At 40.5% G+C, this 24,099-nt stretch overlaps 1 protein-coding gene across 2 annotated transcripts in view; it reads right to left on the reverse strand.

Annotated features, from left to right (window-relative positions):
• Nucleotides 1–828: 828 nt before the first annotated feature.
• The window catches only part of MRAS (muscle RAS oncogene homolog), a 283,297-nt gene continuing 260,026 nt past the window's right edge, over nt 829–24,099 (reverse strand). For both annotated transcript variants that reach the window (XM_086957117.1, XM_086957118.1), the window contains exon 6: nt 829–1,712. In XM_086957117.1, the coding sequence (XP_086813243.1) occupies nt 1,613–1,712 (100 nt within the window). In that variant the 3' untranslated portion in view covers nt 829–1,612. The remainder of the gene's footprint in view (nt 1,713–24,099) is intronic.

Genomic DNA, 24,099 nt, shown 5'->3' on the forward strand with positions numbered 1-24,099 from the left:
CATGGCTTTCGCCTTCTTCCTAAATTCTTTCTCCTACTGTAACAGAACTCTAGAACTGTGTGGGAGATGCAATTGAATTACAGTGAATGACCTCAAAATGACCACAGAAAGACTCCCAAGATTTGAAATTTCACATCCTTGTGCGATCTTCCCAATTACCTGCTGTAGTATCTTCAATTTTTTTTCTCATCACCTAATGTTTTCACAGCTCTGTACAAGAATTAAAGTTAATACCGTTTTCACTAGCGACATCAGGTTTCAAGTTTATTAAAAACAGGTTTGAATTCTTAAGAGAAGAGGTTGCTGAAATAAACTTCTTTGAATACCTGACCATTTTTCCAACGGAGCACATAGTAAAAAAGGTTTTATTTTCTTATATTGAATGGAATCAATAATGTTGATCACACAGGTGACCACTAAGTAAGGCTACCTTACACTCCACTGCTTCATCTGCCTGTACTTCGAGTAAGAAACTATCATTCGAATGAAGTCTTATGTGTGTCAAATGAGGATTTGAACTAAAATGCACTGGTTGGAAAATCAGTGCTTTACCAGATGTGACACCGTTTGCCGCTGCTTGGGAACCTCAGTTTCATTTTGTTTTATTGTTAAATGTTACTACCCAGTCAGTGTAACTGCAGCTTTTAATGCGGGAGGAGAGGGTTTCTAAGTGCTGCCAGTTTGTTATTGGCAGTGGGTTGATAAATATTTGCCAACATGTCACACTTTGGGCAAGTGGAGAAGCTGGGATTACTAGAAATGAAAGAAAAGAAAAACATACTAAGTAAGTTTGCTAATGCAATAAAACAAAAACTACGGCTACTTGTCTGAAATACAAATGGTCCAAGGTTTATTTTTTAACAAATAAATTAACATTTTAGAAAAAAAATAATTGATCTTGAATGTCTGAGCTGTTCATTCTAACGGTCGGCAAACAATAGGAGTAAAAAACACAACCGTAAGCCCCAATAGCAAATAGTTTTGCCTTTTTTTCCCACTTCGTTTCTCCTCCTTGTGTTTTTATGGGTTGGGTTCTTGGCTGCCCTCCAGGGCTTGACACAATTGCTGAAGTCCCTGAGCGGCTGGAATTCATTTAAATTTCATATGAAACTTTCTTTCGACATTCGATTCCCCCTCGCGCAGCATAAAAAGTCTCCTGCGGAGAGGACCGGGTTGGCTCACAGTCTTTATTTTTGTTTTGTCATCTTCATGTGATGTAGGCCTTCGGATCCCAATATCTCAATCAAAGCGATTTTTCTTATGTCACATTGGGTTGCATAAGTGGTCCCTCTGCCCCTGGGGACATATTGGCGTATTACCCTGGAGGGTTCGAGAGAGTATGAGAAATGGTACACACTGGCACAGAAGAAAGCAATTTCATCAGCTTTCCCTAAGGCCTCCTGGGCCTGGCATCCGGTACAGACGTTTTACTTCTCATGATACAAGCTGAACCCAAGAAACGCTGGCCTCAGTTCAAGTACGCCGCCTTCCCTGGGTCAGTGGCGCGCCGCTGCGGGCGCCGCGGTTAGAAGTGTTACGGTGCAGTTTCAGGCAGGACAGTGCGTCACCAGTTCTTCTCAGTTCACGTGCACAACAAGGCCCTAGGGAGCGGTCACAATATTGCACACTGTAGTCTTTGGGAAGTCGGAGCCCGGTCTCCGCGCCATTTGGATTTTTTCTTCTTCTTCTGGCTTCTCTCGGGAATCTGTTGTCTGTTGAGTGAGACAAAAAAAAGAGAGCATGAGGAATAATGGAATATCAGGATTTGTTTAAAACCAATTTTACTGAAAGTTACTCATGCAAAGGGATAACACAACTGTGGTAGCTCGGGGAGTGAGCTTTCCGGAACATTAAAAGAGGAAAAAATCAAGAACTTTAGAACTAAGCTATACAGACTGCATTTTAATCATACTTCATTTGATTTTAAATAATAAACTCGGCATTAGACGGAGAACGTTATAGAATATACTAACAGAGATTGCACTTATATATTAAGAAATTTTAAACACATTAGTCGATTTTTAAAATGTATTGTTGTGGTTTTAATTAACTGAAACAATAAAAACTTTTTCAATCCTTTCAATCCTCACTTCGTGTGAAATAAAGGAGTAACGTTATAGAATGTATAACCCACTTCCCACATTCACTTTACTCCGAATAGCATGGTGGAACGTCTGCTACGACTGACATATGTTATTTGTGCCATGCGCTCTCCGCCAGCCTCACATTCAGGGCTGCAAGCAATGAGGGAAGAGGCAGAGGAGAAGTGCCAAAGCTCACTTCTAGCACCCGGCTCCCTTTCCAGGCACACCACTGAGTTGAAGGTGTGGCAGGTGGGCAGAAGAAAGGTTAGGGTTTCGGGGGGGATGAGTAATTAGAGGCAGGTGAAGGAAAAACGATGAGGCATATGTTCCTAATTGAAAGAAAACATTCCCGTAATAGGATACATACTTGGCAAGTTAAAATCTATCATTTAGGAATTGTGTTATGTCCTGTCCTGCTCTAAAGTCTTTCATCTTCCTCGTACAGGGAGTGTCACATCCTGCTTTCTCCCATACTTCTGTGATAAACGACATGTATAATGGTTTGTGTTTCCTTCCTTTGTAGATGGGGAAGACGGTAAAAATGTGCTTAGTCATTTTTTTTCTGTGCAGCACCTCAGTCACCCTATTCTGAATCTGTCCTGATCTGTGATGCAATACAATTCTGGGCCAACCGGTGTTCCACCTGTGACAGTTGGGACAGAGTCACATAGGGCTGAGCCATAATCAAAACCTATTTAAGTGAAACTTGAAAAGAAAAAAAGTGTGTAACAACAAAATTATGTAACAGATGGTGCCTATAAAATTGTTACGAAAACATGAGCACATGACTTTGGGATATAAAGAGAGTCCCAAAAGCAGTAGTTTCCCAGATCTACAAACCATTCCCCCACTTTGGTGGCATGCTGAGCTGGTGATAACTCGCAGCCCCGGCTGCTGCGGTAAGAAGGATGGGCCCGGCTGGGGGGCAGGGGGGGTGGGGGTGGGGGTGGGGGGGGGGGGGGGTCAATTTTGAGAGACGACCACAAGGGAAAATTAAATAAAAAATTTATTTTCCCAGCGGTCTCCTCTTGGAATCCCCCCCATCCAGCCCCACCGCTTTTACCTGCAGTGGCCGCGGCTGGTAACACGCACTGCACTACGCACACTACCTTGCCCGGGCACAAACATATTTGATAGGTATTTTAATCACTTTTAGAAACTGTCATAAACTATCAAGTAGCACTTCCACCTAGTTATTGGGAGTCCAGGAACCCTAGGTATGTGACACATGCATAGATTCAAAATACGTTTTTAATCCCTAAGATCAGTGACATACTCTGAAATTTATACAGATTAACACATACACCTGACAAAACATGTACATCACATTATACTACATTCAGAGTGAGGTTCTCCAGAATAGTCAAATTAACACACTGGGGCATATTTACAAGAAAGTGGCGGAGCGAGTGTTAGCTTCAAATTTGCTAACGCTAAGCTTGTTCACTTTAGAAACGCAAGGATATTTACAATAATACGGCACTTACCTGTGTTTGTCCCTGCACTGACGCTAAAGTCAGCTGCCTAGCGCCAACGCAGGCACCCTTGCACCACAGTGCAAGGATGCATGCGTTGAGGTAATGATTGTTTATGTGCAGGAATGTATCCCTTCCTGCACATAAACAATCCAGAATGGTGATTTGCAACTCCTATGTGTGCTGCATTGTGCAGCACACGTAGAAGTTGCAAATCGTGATTTTTTTTAATGATTATGTGCAGGAAGGGACATCTCTCTGTACATAAAACAATCATTCATGGTAATTTGCTGTTAGAAACAGCAAAAACAATGAAAAATAAAGCATTTCTCCTCGTTTTGCCATGTTAAGACCAGGTTTTCCTTTGTCTTAATTTTGGCACTGCCTCCTATTTACGCTACCATTGTAAATAGGGGGCAGTGTCAAAATCAATGAGTGTTGCGGTGTTGGAACGCCCACTGCAACACCCATTGCTTACCCCTTTCATGCTGTCTAGCATGAAAGGGCGCCTTATATACAAGGCTTTGAAGTAAGGCGAAGCTCCTATCGCCACAGGAACGTCACAAAAGTGATGTTCCTGTGGCGACACAGGCTTGTAAATATGCCCCACAGTTTGCTCACTCGCACAGGGAACACGTAATCAACTTGATTCACATTGGCTCATGTGGCTCACCTTCATACATGGTTATTATTCTCAAGAGTATTCTCCCTCAACAAGGACAAGGGCACCCCTTGCCTCCCTGGCAGAAACTCAGGAGTTAACTAAACCTGTTCAACAGTGCTAAACAATTAGCAGTCAGGCGCCATGGAATCATGTGAACAGATGCAAAGTTCATAACTCGTAAGCCTTCTTTAGGGTCTGCTTAGAGATGGACATGGCTAGGGTCTCTGGCTAGGAAACCTGTGACTGTCTGGCTTGGCTGGGAGTCAAGTTGGGAACAGGGCACACACAAGGACAGAGAACCATAAGTCATCATCAGGTCCTGGTTCCTTCAACTCCTCTCCATCTTCTGAGCCCCATGAAAGCAGGCTGCTATGACTAGGAAGGCCCAAGGTATCTGCCTTTAGATGGTTCAGTTCTGATCTAGTTCCTGATGGTCCGCCTTTGGATCCAGAGGGATCAGGGTCTCCTACAAGAAGAGGGACCTTGTGCTGTTCTATTACACAGAAGACCTTGTTTGCTGCTACCAAAAGAAAAAGACAGAAGCCCTTTGTTAGACTTTGCATCCTTAGGGTGGTGTTTCCCCAGACTTTTTGCCTTTCACCTTCTATTTTGCTGATTCTCCTTTAGTTGGCCTAAGGACTCTGACCACTTTACCACAGCTAACCATTATGACATTGGTGCATACCTGGTTGGCATATCTGTCTTACTGGTAAGTTCCTCGTAAAGTGGTATACCATATACCAGGGCCGGTTTTGCAAATGCTACTAGTGGATGTGCAGCACTGATTGGGCCACCCATCTAAGTATCTAAGATCCATGGTAGTAGTAGGAATGCTCACGCAAGGCAGGTTGAAGATAGAAGTTGAGGTTTCTTCCGTAGTAAGAAGATCTCATCCAGGACCCAGCCAGTATATACAAACAGACCTTTATCTAATTTGAAACATAACATTCCAAACCCTTTATGTACCTAGCTTACCACCACAGGGAATGTATTCCCAGGTTACCATGGCATTGCAGCAAAGAGAGCTCCAGATGCCACATACCTCCCCTTTCATAAAAAAAACAGAAAACACGAGAAATTACAGTGAGAAAAAGAGAGAGAAAAATAACAAACGTGTAGAAGCAATTTAACACACCCAAAAGCCTTTGTATACACAAAATGTTGCACAAAGTGCCTCACATTATAAATTTACTGCACAGAATCCTTCAAGAAGTACGGCCTCTTGACAACTCTAGAGGACGAAAGAGGATGTAACACTGGAACAGGATCAACGTTACCCTTTACAGAGGAATCAGAGAAAAACTCAGGCCCTTCGTATAGATCAACTTTTCCAAGTTCCAATTGCGATGGTCCTGAGTCTTAACAGCATTCTTAAAGACTTTAAATACACAAATGGGTTTAGAAAATGTAGCACTAAAACCAGGTTGCTTGATGACTACCATGTCACCAACAGCAACCCCAGTGTTCTTGGTGGCTTTTCTAGAGTCAAAGTAGGATTTCCTTGCTAGGATTTTCCCAACCTCTCTTTTACGCCACTCAGTGCAGACATTCTCATTCATTATCTTAGTTGTGGACTCCTTCAAATTCCTAACCCATGACTGCTCCGCCAAATTGCAAGGAGATCTGCCTCTAAAAAGAACCAAGGCAGACTTCCCAGTTATGCTATGAGGAGTCAACCTATAAATCTCCACTTTCTTCAAGACCTCCTTCTTCCAATTGAGACCATTGATTTTGGCTAAAGCAATAACCTCTTTCAAAACTCTGTTAAACCTCTCCACCATGCCATTGGTTTTAGGATGATAGAGAAAACACTTCTTGTGCCTGATACCCCGATTGTTTAAGAAGATTTCCATCTCCAGTGAAACAAGTTGAATACCATTGTCTGTTAGGATGGTGTCTGGGTAACCTTCCCTAGCCATGAGATTTTCCAAAAACGCAATCACAATTTTGGTCTCAATTCCACTTGTGAAGTAAATCTCTGGCCATCTTGAAAATATATCTATAACCACCAAGATAAACAGCTGTAGCCCTTCAGAATGAATGGGACCAAGAATATGCAAGGCTACTTCCTTCCATGGTCCACGAGATAATTCTCTGACTACCACAGGTTGTACTCTCACAACCTTAGACTTTTCATACAAAGCACATGCCAAGCAACCTCTAACAATCCTTTCTACATGTAAATCCATGCATGGCCACCAATAAGAGGAGCGAAGTCTCTCTTTGGTTTTGGACATCCCCAAATGAGAACTATGTGCTAAATCAACCAAATTGCTGCGAAGTTTAAGAGGAGGAACCAATCTTGTCTCATGAAGTAAGAGACCATTCCAAACAATCAATTCATCTTTCACACTCCAAAATTTAGCAGCTTCCTCGGAAGCCTGTTATCTTGAGTGCCACCCTCTATTCACAAAAACCTGGACTTCAGAAAGTACTAGATCAGAGGATGATTCCACACGCCACTGGTTTTCAGAAATAATCTCCTCATCGATTACACAAACATGAACATCACTCTCTTGAAAATCTTCATCAGACACACTCTCATAAACTTTCTCAACTAATCTAGATAACGTGCCAGCTATACCATTTCCTACGCCTGGAATGTACTTTATATCAAAGTCATATTTTGCAAGGCAATCACCCATTTGGTTATCCTGTTTGAAACAAGATCTATGCCCTTCTTTGCGAATATCTCATAGAGAGGCTTATGATCCATTTTGACCAAAAACTTGCAAAGAAAGCTCCAGAGGCCACAGTATCCTTTCCAACATGTCTCATGACAGCCATTGCAGGGCCTGTGGGATCAGTTTACTGCCCCTTCAACTTGGCATTTAAAACTACTTGCCAAACCTTAAACTCCCCTTTTATTACATAGAAGTCACTCAAAGGTAGGCCCTAAGTAACCCTAAGGGCAGGTTGCTATGCAAGTAAAAGGTAGGACATGTACCGATATGGTTTACATATCCTGGTAGTAACAAACACCCCAAATAATTTTTTATTGCTGTGAGGCCTGCTCTTCTCACAGGTGACTATTGGGAATTGCTTTATATACTTTTAAGTTTGAATTCCTAATTGCAGAGGAGTAGATGTTTTATTTTTAATATCTTTGGATTGGTAATGACAAATCCTCTTTTCTGTTGGATTTGGCATGACTAGTTTAGGAGTGCCACTTTTAGAAAGTATTTTATAGAACAACAGTGGTCCCATGCATAGTAAATATAAGAACAAAAGTAAATATAGACACAGTGGAAGCTTTGTGTGGGGTAGCGTCACCACGCACCCTGACGGATACTATAAAAGGGCTCCCTGACATTGGCGCATATCCTAGCGTGAATGTGATTTCCTCCTGAGGCAGAAGCCGGGAGGTTGTGTTTTGTTTATTTTACTCAGTTGCTTGCTTTATTTGCATTTTAACTTTTTGGCACTAATCTCACCTGATACTCAGTATCATTTTAATTGTAAACGCTGACTATTTCTGTGCACAAGCTGGCTCGGATAGCAGCGCCACTACCGCTCCATCTGGTCCACAGCTGATTGAATAGCATGGCACCCTTTGAATCATTTCTGTAACCCTCGGTGACTAGCATCAGCTGACTCAGGGCTGAGACAGCGGTGTCCCGGGCGGGTCGAAATCTTTAGCGGCCATCTTTGTGTGGGGAAGCGTCACCACGCACCCTGACGGATACTATAAAAGGGAGGGGCATGTCTCCGCGCAGCGGACGCACTTGGCGAGCGCGCCAAATCTGTGCCGGAGTTGTGCCAGAGTCCTGCCCGTCTGCGCCTGTCTGCGCCTGTCTGCGCCTGTCTGCGCCCGTCTGCTCCCGTCTGCGCCCATCTGCGCCCGTCCGCGACCATGATGCGGCCGTGGCTATACTTCATGCCGAACCTGCTATATATTCTTCATTCAGGTATGACAGTAGAACTTTACTTAATCTAAGGCCACAGAACTGTGATTCCTTACATAATATTTCTTCTGACCTCATTACGCGCACTTTTCCGTGTATCCCCTGTAAATCTGACCAATGCCCCGTATCTTGTAGAATTTTTTTTACCATCAAGGCAGGTCTTATTAACTGCCGGTCTCTTGTTAAACATTCCTTGGACATAGCTCAATCCCTTTCGGATAATAATTGGGATATTCTCTTTTTAACAGAGACTTGGTTAGGGGACGAAACAAACCCCGCTTTATCTCTGGCTATCCCATCAGAATATCGTATTTTATGTGCTAATAGACAAACTCCATCCCATGATGGAGGTATTGCCATCATATATAGATCTTCATGGACCATCTCCTCCTTCCCTTATACACAAATTGAAGCCATAGAAGCTCTCCCTTTTTGCATTCAATTTGCTGCTAATTCTACTTTCACAGGTCTACTAGTCTACCGCCCCCCCAAATCTGAAACCGCCTCTCTTCCGGACTTCTTGGATTATGTTCTCCAGGCTAGCTTTCGCTATGCTAATTTCACCTTACTTGGTGACTTTACTCTCCACGGGGAGGAGGACGTATCTGATCCTATAAGCACTAATTTTCTCAACACACTCTCGGCTGGCGGACTAAATCTTTTGATCTCTTGCCCCACCCATAAAGCAGGTCATACTCTTGACCTCATTTGCTCCAACCATGCCGGTCTTACCACCGAGGACCCTTACCCTGTGATCTGGTCTGATAATTTTCTTATTCCCTTCCCAATTTTGTCACCCCAGCAAGTAAGACCTCGAGTCTTAGCTAAAACTTTTGGACGTAATTGGAGTAAGATCTCTCCAGAAAGCCTTAGAGTACAACTAGCATCGACTACCCCTAAGGAGGCCACCGACTTAGATTCTAGGTTGATCAATTTTAACGGATGGGTCACCTCGGCGATAGACCTAATCGCCCCAATTAGGCCGATTAAAACACACTGTTCTGCCCCCTCTTCACCGTGGTACTCAGATGAACTTCGAAAATGTAAGTCTTCTTGTAAATATCTGGAGAGAAGTTGGAGACTATCATACTCCACAGATAGTAAATTGGAATACAAATCCGCTTTGAAAAATTACAGGAAAAAGATGTTAGATCACAAAAGAGTCTACTTAGAAGAGAAAATTCATAACGCCCAAGGCTCTGCTAGAGAAATTTTTAACACTGTTAGATCCTTCACCAATCCCTCAGCTCTCACTCGACAGTCTCAGGGATCACAAGCACTCTGTGACCGGTTATCAGATTTCTTTAAGGAAAAAATTGCCATCATTTACGATTCTTTGCCCTGTAAAAATAACATTGACACTATTGACAATCTCACAGTTCTTTCACCACCCCGCCTTGTACCCTCTCAGACTTTTTCAGAGTTTGCTAAGATCCCTTTGGATCGCTCACTGGTAGAACTTTCTAGTTGTAGATCTGGCTCACCAACTGACCCCTGGCCGGCCAAACAATACAGAGCCCTTGCCCCAATACTCAACCCAGCCCTGAACAGTATATGGAATGACTCATTGAGTACTGGCGTCTTTCCGGACTCATGGAAACACGCGCGCATCATCCCTATCTTGAAAAAGGCTGATGCTGACCCTAAAGAGCCAGCCAATTACAGGCCCATCTCTTTGCTGCCAGCATCGGCCAAGGTACTAGAAAAACTGGTACAGCAGCAGCTGGCGAACTTTTTGGAAGATCAAGGGGCTCTCCGCAAATCACAACATGGTTTCTGACAGTGCCATAGTACGGAATCTGCTCTGATCGAGATGGCTGATGCGGTTCGATGGAAATTAGATACAGGGGCGAGGGCGGTGTTGGTGCTGCTGGATTTATCAGCGATTCAGAAAAGGGGGCGGTGATGAACAGAGTGTCTGAATTAAGCAGACCACTCTTACCCAGTCCAAAGATCAGGGCTTGATCCATCTTGATCCAAACTACCAAGCCAATTCTTATACTGGGAAGGTAACAAGCTTCCGGGGACCGGTTTCTGGCAGTTCAGCCGTCTTCGGCCCGGATTTCTTGAATCCTGATGGTGCAATGAGCAAGGGACTCATATCTGAGTATACCCTTCCACGCTTATGGTGGACAAAAACGATTCAGAAAAGGGGGTGGTGATGAACGGAAGCTTGTCTCCTTTCTGGTGAAGAATTGGCTTGGTAGTTTGATCTGCCCTGTTCCCATGATGCACTGGGCCAGGGACAGACTAATTTGCATATAGCCAGGTTCTGAGCTGGGATGGTGCAGTGAGCTAAATAACGGTGATGGATCAAGGCCTGATCTTTGGACTGGGTAAGAGTGGTCTGCTTAATTCAGACACTCTGTTCATCACCACCCCCTTTTCTGAATCGGATTTATCAGCAGCATTCGACACCGTCTCTCATTCTGTTCTCCTTACCCGCCTCCACTCGATTGGCCCTGAAATGGGTGTCATCCTTTCTGTCCAATCGCACCCAGGGGGTGTTTACCCCCCTTTTACTTCAGATAGTCGCCCTCTCAAGTGGGGAGTCCCTCAGGGCTCATCCTTGAGCCCCCTCCTTTTTAATGTCTACTTTTCTCCCTTGGCTGAGCGGATTTCCCAGCTGGGAATCAAAGCCACCTCATACGCGGATGACATCCAACTTCTATTCTCATATGAAGACATTTCTGACTTCACATTTGATCCATTAAAAGAATGCTTGCGTAAAGTCGCAAGTTGGATGGATAACAACTGTCAACGTCTCAATGTGGGAAAGACAGAGGTCCTTTTTTTCCACCAATCATCCCCACTGGATTCCAACTTGTGGTGGCCACATGATCTAAGCTCACCCCCGATCCCCAAAGAATCTGTAAAGAATCTCGGAGTTAGATGGGACTCTTCCCTCTCTTTTCATACTCAAGTCCAAACAGTCTCCGCCACCTGTTTTTCTAAAATAAGGATGGTTAAGAAACTCATCAATTTTCTACCGAGCAACAGAAGGAAAACAATAGCTCCAAGCATTAATTACATCCCACTTGGATTATGCTAATGGCCTGTATGTTGGATTTGCGGCAGGCCTCTGTCATCGGCTGCAAATGGTACAGAATGCTGCAGTCCGACTAGTGAGCGGGATTTCCCTTCGTGAACACATTTCCCCTCACCGCCGCTCTCTCCACTGGTTGCCAATTCAGAAAAGGGTTGAATTTAAGGCTCTTATATTGGCTCATAGGGCAACTAAGAGGAAGGGCTCTGTATATCTCTCTACTTGCCTCTGACCCTACAAAAATATCAGATCTTTGCGATCAGACTCCAAAAATCTCCTCATTATCCAGAGATTCAAAAAGATGCGATCTGGAGGAAAAACCTTTCAAATCTGCGCTGCATCCCATTGGAATAAACTCCCGCAGTTCATTCGCTCAATTCAGGAAGAACTCCCCTTTCGTAGGGCTTTGAAAACCCACCTTTTCTGCTAAATTCCTTTTGGAGATATAGTTTTCACATCCGCTGGAGCGCCGGAACACCCCGTTGGGGTAGCTGCGCGCTATAAAAGAGACACTAAATAAATAAATAAATATATTCAGTAATGACTTGTCCAGCCAGACAGAGGTCCAATTTTTACTATGAAAAGAGTTCACACAAAGATACTTTCAACAATTCGTCGAAGTGGGGCACAAGCCTGTACCCAAACGTATACAAATTGGCATGGTGAAGGATTTAGTCAAGAAATAGAACGGGGTTTTTAGGCAGAAGCTGCAGATTTCTGTAAATTACACAATAACAGAAATTCAATTTAACACCATTACGAGCATAACACATGAGGTACACATTCACAGTATATGGTGTTTAAAAAAGACAACAGCGTTTCGATCCCATTATAAAATCAGAGGGATCATCATTAGAACAAAATGATGCCTAAATAGTAAGAGCCACAGTAGCCTAGGGTACCGCGCAGAAGATCTATGCCAGGTGAAATTAAGGGACGGTGGAGTAACAAGGGAATCTGGGATAGAAAGAGCAATTAATGCTTGGAATTGGCGTATTTGGGAAGCCTTGCGGACACAGACCGGCAGGGACACTCGGTTGTGTGTTGGATTATTTTGAGGAGATCGACATCCCGTGATAAGGGAGACTTGGGGTAGAGCGCCAGCGGATTGCTCGGTCGCGTTAGGGGGGAAGGTGAGCCGTGTCAATGGGCTGTAGTGTCTTCCCAGGCAATTCCAAGCATTAATTGCTCTTTCTCTTAAGGTCACAAGTCATATATATATTTTTTTCAATTCCTGAGAAAATCTTCACAATGCACCATGGACAAAATCCAAGACACTGGAGGTGCAGAAGGCTATCTAAAAATAATAATTCACTACACACGTTATTTTTATAGCAGTATTTTTAAGAGCTATGGCGAATAGCATGTGAACTTTCTCTATCATGAAAACTATCTAAAATAAACCAGACGCCTAGAGAACTAATTAACGAATGACAAGACAGTCACTGAAAGAACTAATGCATGAAGTCATCTTTTCAAAATGATGGGAACTACCAGTAATCTTCACTCTGGAATGTCCTTATTTGCTAAGCTGTGGGTTTTTCTGTGTGCGGATAGTTGTTTTTGTGCAGCCCCTTCGAGAACCGACATACCATGCGCAAGTCTTTTCTTAGCAAACTTAATTTTATAAACAGTTAAAAGAGCTTTTTAACAGATCCCTTTTGACAGGATCACTGAAGAAATTGCTAAATCTAAGTTTTGTTTTCCTTGTGGCAGAGAATTCTAGCCAATTAAGTCATTTTATTTGGTCTATGTTTACGTTTTAGGGCAACACACGTGAGTAAGCTTAATATTCTGGCACCTCGACCCTATATATCATACCGTACTAAATTAAACTTCCAGCAGTTTCCTTGGGTGACTGATAGAATGACAAAACAAGTTTTTTCTGTGACTGTTGTTAATCGTGTTACAAAAACAAACCAAAAATAACCCAGTCCTTTAAAATGATGCTATATCCAATAACACAAACAGCCACCCTGTATTACTGGCAGGTTCGAAGTACTATTTCCAGTCTGATTATCTTACTATATTTCTCATACTCTAGCATTCAATCTCCAACTGCCTTTATTGGTTAATTCTGCCGAATGACAGTTCCTTGTTCTTAGTACCTTTTACTAAAATACTTTAGGCGCTATCTTTTTAGCCAGGGACTATCCACAAAGGCCATGGTGCACTGAGCATGCTAATAAAAATAATAATACATTGGCTTCGACGTCCCAGAAGCATTTTAAAGGCAGACATTTGCGTGCTCAAAACCCATTGCCAGGAAGAAGGCACTTTTAAGATCCACACCCTTCTCATAAGTGACCCAAAAGGCACCTGGTTGCCAGTGCTATCTGTGCAGAACCCAGACATCAGCTCCGAAGGTGGGTGAGACTAGAACCCATGGCAGCTTCACTCACGACAAACAAGACTAGCATGGCTTTCAGCAGTTTACTTGCTGCAGAAAATTCAACTTAAAGCTCTGGCATGCAGAGTGTTTCTTCGAGATACTCAGGAGGGATCTCATTACACCAGGATAGTATCTTCTGTTTGCTAGGACTTCAGGTTAGCATCAGATAGATGTTAACACCACAGCGGCCTAGGTTAAGCATCTCTGTGGACTATATTTTGGAACCACCTAACTCCCAAGGATTCACCACTTTGTTAGTCAACATTGACTAAATTTCTAAGCTAGCGCGTGATGTTCCTTTGCACAAAATCATGAGGGAAGTAAAGTTAACTTAGAGTTTCCTGGACCCTAAAGTTAGACTTCACATAGGGATGGATAGAGATTCCAAATGCACTGCATACTTGTGGTCCGAACTAATGACCGGAAATCGGACATTCCAAACCCACTAGTTCCCATACTCACATTGCTAGGCAGACTGAAAGGGTGAACTAGTCAATACAACAGTACTTACAAGGGCGCTGAAATTATGTGATTCTTCTGCAGCTGTGTTTTCTTCCTAATTATGGATTTGCTGCACCTGTCATGTAATCCATCATCTTCTGAGTAATTTATAGACGTTACCAAAAAACTATTTCTAGCTCCACTGGATCAAATGCTACAAATAAGCCTGCCACATGTGTTGCCGTACAGTGGCAGATCATTAGGTCTCGCCTACGCAGTGCGCATGTGCTGCATATGAGGACCTTTAGCCGTCGCTCTACTCTTTATGGGAGCACATACTCCTGCTTGTGGCGGCATCTACCTTGCGGGAGCGAGCAGGGGTGCACCACAAGCTCGAATATGTGCTTCCAAAAAGAGCAGACTCCATGCACACTCAGCACTGCCGGGCTTGTTTTAAACAGCGGCGCGCGCAGGGGCCAATTGTTTTTCATTCAAAATACTTGTTTCGCTTTTGCAGTTGCAATGTATAGTCTTACTGCTGCTTCTGCACGTTTACATCCAGTTGACAATTCTTAGTTGTCTGGATTTTTGTAACTCCCTCTTTCTAGGTTAATGCGCAGAACTTCTTAAACGGCTGCAGCAGATTGAAAATGCTGCTGACAGACTTGCATTATGATGTTGGTTATCATACTTATGTTTCAGAGGCTCTAGACTCCCTTACATTGGTTGCCATCGCTAACATAGATTCATTTTCAGTTTCTGTGTTGTATACATAGGCATTCGATGGGAAAGAAAATTGCTATCTCCAGCAGAAATGTTTACGATATACTCCTGTCCGTAGGTTGTGCTCCTCCAAAAGTCACCTGGTTGTTGTCCCAAAGTTTAAGACGGGACGACTGAGAGGCAGATCTTTCTCGAATATAGCTGCTTATGTCTGGAACTTTTCCTCTTTCTTTGCATAAACTGCAAGATCCGTTTTCCTTTAGGGATGCCTTCAAAACTTGGCTTTATGCCAAACAGTGTCTAGTTTCTTCTCATTCTTCGGTTATCAGCTTGCATTACCTCAGCGCCAATAGCGTGGAGCGGCATAGAGTGGATCACAGTGCACTTTACCAGGTTGCCTAACATAACATAGCCCACTTATAAGGTACACATGACAACTGACTTGCTCTTATTACACTAATAGCATTGCTAGCAGGAATGTTTCAGGTGCAGTTATAAACCTCAGAAGAATGAAATTCTGAGCAGTCCTTCCCAGTGTGTGACCTTCAGCTCACACCAGATGTTAGCAAAAAGCATTTAACTGGCTGAGACATCTTGCCAGCTACAACAAGCATTTGCAATGCTATAGGCCTCGCATTTGCGAGAATTGGAGCTATTGGCATTGTAAATGACAATGCCTTTTATTAATTTGTTTTGAAAACCTACAGTGGTGCATAAACATGCACTTTGTACGTATAGTCCTTGCTTACGAGAAGCAAGGATGTCAGTAAAAGAGACTGCCAGCTTTGCTTCTCATTAGCAAGGACTATAAGTACAAAGTGCTTGTTTAAGCACAGCTTGCAGGTTTTTAAACGCATAAATAAAAGGCATTGTCATTTACAATACCAATAGCTCAAACTCTCGCAAATGCGAGACCTATTGCATTGCAAATGCTTGTTATAGATGGGCGTGCTGGAGCGCTAGGCTCTACTCCTGAGGATGTATCACTGCTGCTGAGAAGAGGCATTTTCATTTAGCAGGATTATAGCCACCCAGCTAAGTACACTTGCTTTCCTTTCTGTGGTGCAGATACATTACAGGCTGAGAAAAATGGTTGCACTGTTGTTTCGATTGGAAGAGTGCTTATTCATTTCTTTGGTTTATTTTTGGATTTTTATGGGGTTTTCAATAGGATGATTGCGGCAATGTTAAAAGTAAGTGCTTACGCTGGAGATGCGCGAGTGCACGTTCCAAGATGGCCGCCGCATGAAGTATTTCCAAGTTATGAACCCGATTTTCATCAAAAACCTCCAAATTTTGTGTCAGTAAGTTACCCAGGAGGAGGTCGCTGCTTACATAAAGTACTCACCAGTACTATCTAGCAAATTTAGTGGATTCTGCCTTGTGGAAGGGGTTTTTTTCTTCACCTGGTTCCTTCTCCCTGCACAGCTTTCAACTACACCTAGACTTTTCAGTCAAGGGGGCAGAGACAGTTTCAGGAAAGGGCCTGGCTTGGGCCTAGCCACTCCCCCAACCCATTTTAGCTGCTGCACCAGTCATTTCTAAGGTATTTCACTGCATTATCTTGTTCACACATTATTTTGATTCTGCAAGTATAATTCTGACTCTTTTTACTTGAAAATGGAAAATAAAAGTAATATTAATACTAAAAGAAGGCAACAACACGTTTCTCCTCCTCCTGCTCAATCTAAAGTAGTGGAGACTTCTGAACCATCATTATCTTTAATTTTGGAGGAAATTCAGGCTCTTCGTATAAATACTGACACTATTGCTTCTGAAGTAAAGAATGTACGTAAAGAAATGGCTAGCCTATCAATGAAAATATCAGACAACTCGTTTAAAATAAAGGATAATTCAGTCGAAATTGACACATTTAATCCACTTGTAGCAAAAATTTCACCTATGTGTTCTACATTATTGGACTTTGAAAATCGTAACAGACAATATATTCTACGCATATTTAAATTACCTGAAGATGTTGAGGGAAATAACTGTAGAGTATATTTAGAGAATGTATTGCCGAATCATTTCAGAAAAGTTTGAAATCGACAAAGCTCATAGGATTCCCTCACATAGGAAGCCTCGTCACACTAAACTGCGACAAATGATTTTCAAAGTTCTACAACACCATCATTTGGTTCTAGTCAGAAAAACAGCTAGAGAAATTCCTTAATTGACGGTAAATGGAAACAAAATATTCATTCATCAAGATTTCGCCAAAGAAACTCGAAAAGAGTTCACTGCTCTTCATCCTCAACTACGGACTTTAGGTTACAAATATTGGCTTTTTGATCCGTCGACGATGCGTATTTGGAAGGATAACTTCTCAAAGTCTTTTCAACGTCCAGAAGATTTATGTCACTTTTGGAACATCAGTCACAGCACTCAATGGATACCAATGACTCTGCTACATGATTGTTACCAGTTATGCTTTTTCTGATACAACACTGAAATCTCTTTATAAAGGGCACCCGCGGTTCTGGTCATGCTTGTAAGGCGTGTGCGCGTTTCACATCTCAAATTTCTGTCTTCTGTTTGTCGTTTTGTCCATGTTTTTTCATTTTTCTTTTCTTTCTTCCTTATTTGGAGCTACCTTTTTCTCATTCTTTTGATCATCCTGTATCCTCCTCTTCTTGATCTCTTTTTTCCTTTCTTCTATTATGGCTAATTCACATAATATTAAAGTAGTTTCATTAAATGTTAAAGGTTTGCGCCATCCAGTTAAACGTAAAAAAATTCTAGATTATTTAAGTAGTTGCAAAGCGGATGTTTGTTTCATACAAGAGACTCCTATAGATGATATCATTTTAGAGTATATGAAGAAGAAATGGGTAGATGCGATTGTCTCTTCTCCTGCTAATGGTAAGAAAAATGGGTAGCTATTTTATTTGCAAAAAAGTACATTGTCAAATTTTGAGTAAAACTTCTGACAAGGATGGTAGATATATACTTGTTAAAATTAAAATTCATGACACTTTTCTATTTTTATTAAATGTTTATGATCTGACGGCAGATGACCCAGTTTTTCGGAAAACTCTTACTACAGAGGTTCTAAAGATTGGTAATGCACCTTAAATTGTTGGAGGTGATTTTAATGTTATTTCTGACCCTTTATTAGATAGATTATCTCTTTCTAAGTTTAACCCTTCTAAAGTTTGTTTTGCGTTCGAGTCATTTATTTAAACCACTCAATTAGCTGATATTTGGAGATTATATTTTCCTACAGAAAAAAGTTTTACGTTCTTCTTGAATCCTCATAATTCCCATTCTAGAATTGACTGTTTATTGGTTTCTAGGCAACTAATCAGTTCAATAACTACTCCTACAATTGGTAGCATTGACGTCTCAGATCACGCTATGATTTCTTTGGTTTTGAATTTGGAGGCAAATTTTAATAAACATTTCAGATGGCAAATGAACACTGGTATAATTTTACATGAATATTATAAACCTAAACTTCTATCCGCCATTCAAGAATTTTTTACACTCAACCCTGAAGGTTCTACTTCTTTGATTAATAGATGGGATGCTTTCAAGGTTTATACTAGGGGAGGTACTATATCTATTATGGCCCATGAAAATAAAAAGTTTCACGCAAATACCAAAATTCTTCAAACACAGATTGCGATATTTGAACAACTTTTTATTTCATCTAGCAATCCTAAATGTAAATTTAAGCTTCAAAAACTGTGTTATGAATTTAATTCAATCCTCAGTAAAAGAGCAGGTATCCAAATCTCGAATCCTAAAGCCAGATTTAGTTTTAATGCCAATAGATCTGGTAGACTTTTAGCTAATTATTTACGCATAAAAAACGATAAGACTCAAATCACTTCAATTCATGGTCCTCATGGTAACATTGCTCTTTCTCACAATGAAATTGTTAATGAATTTTTGCATTTCTATTCTGCATTGTTTAATAAACCTGATTTTAATGATGTTTCCTTAATTGAGTCCTTCTTAAACGCCTGTAATTTACCCAAGATTTCACAAACTGATAAAATTGGACTTGATGCACCTATAACTACAGATGAAATCGTATCAGCTATAAAACCCCTTAAAAAGAATAAATCTCCTGGTCCAGATGGGATTCCAGCTGAATTCTACAAAGAATTTCAATCACATCTGTTACCTTTTTTACACCAGCTATTTCAGTTTTTTGGATCCACAGGAACTACTTCAGGCTCTTTTACAAAAGCTTTAATTATAGTACCTCCGAAACCAGACAAAGATCCCACTTTTGTGTCTAATTATCGTCCTATATCCTTAATCAAGATTGTAAACTATATGCTAAAATACTTGCTACTAGATTGGCACCCATATTAGATTCTATCTGTCTGGGATATACCCGAATATGTTAAAAACTACTCTGCTAAAACCGCTTCTTAAGAAGCCGTCTATGGATAAGGAACAGCTTAAAACTATAGACCCATAGCCAGTTTACCATATATATCCAAGGTACTCGAGAAGGCCATGAACATCCAGTTGGCGGACTATCTTGAGCAAAACAAATTGCTGGATGATACGCAGTTTGGCTTTCGAAAGCTGCATGGTACAGAGACGGCCCTTATTAAAGCTGCAGATGATATCAGAACCATCAGGGATCAAGGTGGTGCAGCTATTCTCATAATGCTGGATCTCTCGGCGGCTTTCGACACGGTCGATCATTCCATCTTGATTGACCGTGTCGGAAGTCTGGGCATTCAATCCAGCGCGAGAGAGCTGCTCACCTCTTTTCTCTCCAGTAGATCACAGGCAGTTACATTGGGTCCTTTTAAATCGCCAGAGCTTGCCTTGCCTTGTGGAGCTCCCCAGGGCTCATCGCTAAGTCCAACACAGTTTAATATCTACGTGTTGGACTTGGCGAGAGTTATTAAATCCTACCAGATGAGCCTAACCTCCTATGCTGACGACACCCAGCTGGTGCTTGCTATTAATAATGATGGGGAACATGTAGCGGCACGGTTTCAAGAGGGCATGCTGGCTATTAGAGATTGAATGCTGGCCAACTGCTTGAGGTTGAACTCCGAGAAAACGGAGCTGGTCATTTTTGGAAACATCACCCCACAGTGGTCACCGGTGTGGTGGCCTCCTTCGTTAGGAGCTTTACCAACCCCCTCTGCTAGGGTCAGAAATCTGGGCATAGTTTTTGATGATAAGCTAAACTTTGTAGCTCATGCTAACCAAACGGTGGCGAATGCTTATCACAAACTCAGACTAATTATGAAAATCATTCCCTTTCTGTCGGATAGTGCGGGAAAAACAGTAGTGAGTACATTGGTGCTCTCCTCGCTTGATTACTGTAATGGTTTGTTTGTCAACGCACAAGCCCGGGTTAGCTCTAAGTTACAGATGATCCAAAATGCAGCAGCAAGACTACTTTCTAAAACTCCAAAATTTAATTCAGTCAGTCATATAATAAAAAACTATCATTGGCTATCAATTAAAAATCGAATCAAATTTAAGTCACTTTGCTTAGCATTTAAAGCCATTCATAACCAGAGTCCTAGGTTTCTGCAAACTCAGCTCTCCACCTACCGCCCTTTAAGACCACTGAGATCGATGTCGTTGCATCAATTAGCGGTACCACGCACAAGGACAGTCACTTGGGGAGACAGGCGTTTTACGGTATCTGCAGCTAGACTCTGGAACTCGTTCCCATTGACAATTCGAACAGCACAATCGCTCCCCCAATTCCGGAAACTGGTGAAGACCTGGTTGTTTAACCAGTAATGGGTTCCTCGTTCAGACTCTGCCACCCTCAGAAAAATCCTATCTGGTATTCATAGCGCCAAGACGCCCGCGGGCATATGTATGCGCTCTATAAATTGTATTAATAAATATCATACACCCTAACCAATCTGGTTTTATGAAGAATAGATACTCTGCTAATAGTACAAGAACATTGCTACATGTTATTGAACAAAGTCCTACTTTAACCTTGCCTCCTGGAATTTTAGCTTTATATGCTGAGAAAGCATTTGATAAAATTCATTGTCAATTTTTATTTTCTACGGTAAGCTCCTCCAGTTTTGGTGATCATTTTATACATATGATTTCAGCGTTATATTTTGCCCCCACTGCTCGTTTATTCATTAATGGTCAAGTGTCAAATCAATTTTTGCTTTTCAGAGGTACAAGGCAAGGTTGTCCTCTTTCCCCTCTCTTATTTTTAATTGACATTGAACCCTTTCTTACCGCCATAAGAAAAAGTGATAATATTAAAGGGATCACTATTAAGGAAGATATTGTTAAAACCCTTGCTTATGCGGATGACGTGCTTTTATTTATTAGTGACCCGTTATCTTCTTTCCCATCATTCATGGATAATATAACAAATAATTCAACTGTTTTGGGATATACTTTAAATACAAACAAAACAGAATTGTTTCCCTTAAATGTTTATTGCACTCCTGATATGCTTCCTATGCGTGAAATTATTTGGCAAAAGAATAGGTTAAAATATCTTGGAATTTTCTTTTCCTCGTCTATAAAATCAACAATGAATTTAAAATGTGATTTCATTCTAAATTATATTAAAAATAAAACATCTAAATGGGCCTCATTACATCTTTCATGGTGGGGCAGAATGGATTCCATCAAAATGACTATTGCTCCCAAAATCTTTTATACCCTTGCTATGATCCTTACACAATTTCCATTGAAGTTTTATAAAGATGTAGATACATTTTTGTATAAGTTTTTATGGAACAATAAATCACCTCATATTCGTTATAAAACATTAAAAGTACCTAAACATAATGCTGGATTTGGTAATCCAGACTTTTTTCTTTATCATAAAGCTTTTATTTTAAAACAAAGTTCAGTATGGTTTAACAATTCCTTTTTAAATATCCGTCCAGTGTGGTTATGTATTGAAAAGTCAATGGTTTGTCCGTTTCCATTACCTACTCTGGTGTCTATGTGTAATAAGGCTATTTTCATCCAAAAATCAGTTATTATTAAATCTACTAACATGGTATTTAATGATCTTGACTTAATTTTTCTTGTTCCCATGAATAATTCTGATGAATTATCTCTATGGCATAGTAGTATTATAAAATTGAATAGAAATATTATTTTTTGTTCTTCATGGATTAAAGCTGGTATTTTTTATCTCAAAGATGTTTATTCCAATAATACTTTTATTTCTTTTGAAAAATTGCAGGAAAAATTTGGTTTACTTAGATCAGAATTTATTAAATATCAATATTTGTGTAATTCAATATTAGATTCCTTCCCCAATGGTATTCCCTCTAAGATTACATCTGATTTACCAATTTACATACAAACTATCTCTTCTTCATCTCATGGAGTCTCCATTCTGTATAAGAAGCTATCAGATACTCTAGGTAGCAATTTAGAAATTATTTAAAATTTTGGGAACAGTGAACTTTCACTTTCTCTAGCTATTGATATGTGGAAGGAGATTTGGCTTAGTAGTATATCGGACTGGATGCCTGTTTCAATTTATCAAACTAATTCTTATATCCTATACAATCGTTTGTGGACTCCATAGCGCTTATTTAAAGCTAAACTTTTTCCCTCCGTTAACTGTTGGCATTGTAAATTACATCCGGGTACTTTACAACATATGCTCTTTGATTGTCCTTTAGTTTTTAAATTTTGGTCTGAAGTTTGGGATACCATAAAAAAGATTTTCAAACTTCATATAGATATTTCATATCAATTAATTATATGTAAATCTGTTATTCTATCACAAAATGTACAGGATTTAGAAAGCAAACTTTTTAATTTCCTAATTTCGGCTGTGTTAAAATCCATCACTGTTTGTTAGAAAGATGTGTCTAGGTTATCTGTTAATGCTTGGTGGTCATGGGTTATCTTTACAAAAAGAGGAGCTCAATTATCCATGAATGGGATTAATCATAATTCAAATGCCTATCAATCTTTTTGGTTAACTGTTGATGTGTATTTATCTTCTTAAAGTTGTATTTAGGACCTTGGTTTTGCTCTTTATTTTCAATAGTATATTCATATTACAAAATATAGTATCTCTGTATAATTAGTAAGCATTAGTTCTTATAAGTGTTCCCTCCTTTTCCCTTCTTACAATCGTCATGTATGTTTCTTTGAAATACCATTCATCTAATATACCTATTGTAATTTGTTTCATGATGATGTATAATTTCTGGTTTGTTTTTTTAGGTATTTTTTGCTATATAATGCTATTTTCTGTATTGTCTATTAGTTGTCTATAATCAAAAAATTCAATAAAATATTTTGAACTCACAAAAGTAAGTGCTTACACATAACTCCTACTAGTCTAACCCATACTATGACTGTGACTATTACGAATGTGTTGTTCTTGTATTTTGCTGCAGGGAACACAGGAATAGACAGCTGGAGTGGCGAGAATAGGACTGAAACCTACAACTCCAAGTCCATTTCTCATTGTGTATTTCCAAAGCTGCATCTTTATTGTTTCTTTAACCCTTTTTCCCTTTCCCCCAAAATGGTGTTTCCTGTTGAGTGTTAGTATGTACTCTCAGGTCATTCTATAACAGGGGATAGGGTTAAGTAGCATCGTACATCGTTCCCACTGTATCTTGCTCCTAAGGTTAGTGTTTTTCCAGTCTGTGTCCTGACAGTTCAGAGCAATGAACTTTGTTTTTTCTGAAAAATACGTCTTCTTCTGAGATGGGCTCATAACCTTTTTAGTTTGATTATGTTATATAAATGTTTTTTTATTTCTATTGAATATGAATCAACTTAGGGGTCAGAGAGATGTAAGGAAGTAAAGTTTATTGCATAGTTACTTAAAACAATTATGAAATCATTACAAATCAAGTGGCCATTGCACTCCCTTTGATGTACACTGGTTTTATTAAAATTCATTTGAATATATTACAAAGTCTAAATGTTAAAAATATCCAAAGTTCATGCAATTGCATAATTCCTTAAAATGTGATTACTCAAATTACCGTACATTTAAAGTCTACTAGTAACTAAGCCTAATATCGCAAACTATGCGTTGTGCCAAACAAACAACTGGTTTCACTGGGTCATAGTCTCTCTTGTTTAGTTCATTCATCTTTAACTATGCCTCTCCTATGAAAATTGTTGCCATGTTCAGAAATTTCGTACCCCAGCAAACTAGAGGGCTTGAAGTTCAGCTCAGCCAGGCAATAACAGCCAATCTACAGGTCCAAATGTGGTGGCCTAATCAGAATTTGGGTTTGTTCTGGGCAAGGCTGGGCAGTTGTAGAATATATGGGTGATTGATTCTAGCTTATATTCGCATAAGTTGCAATTTGGAGTGGTAAAGTGTTTTTTTCAGGAAGGTTTCAAATCCTTTGTAACACATTGTCCCAGGTAATACATCATGAAGTGATATTTTAGTGTCGA

The sequence above is a fragment of the Lissotriton vulgaris genome, chromosome 2_1 (genome assembly GCF_964263255.1).
Source record: "Lissotriton vulgaris chromosome 2_1, aLisVul1.2, whole genome shotgun sequence".
Classification (NCBI taxonomy): Eukaryota; Metazoa; Chordata; class Amphibia; order Caudata; family Salamandridae; genus Lissotriton; species Lissotriton vulgaris.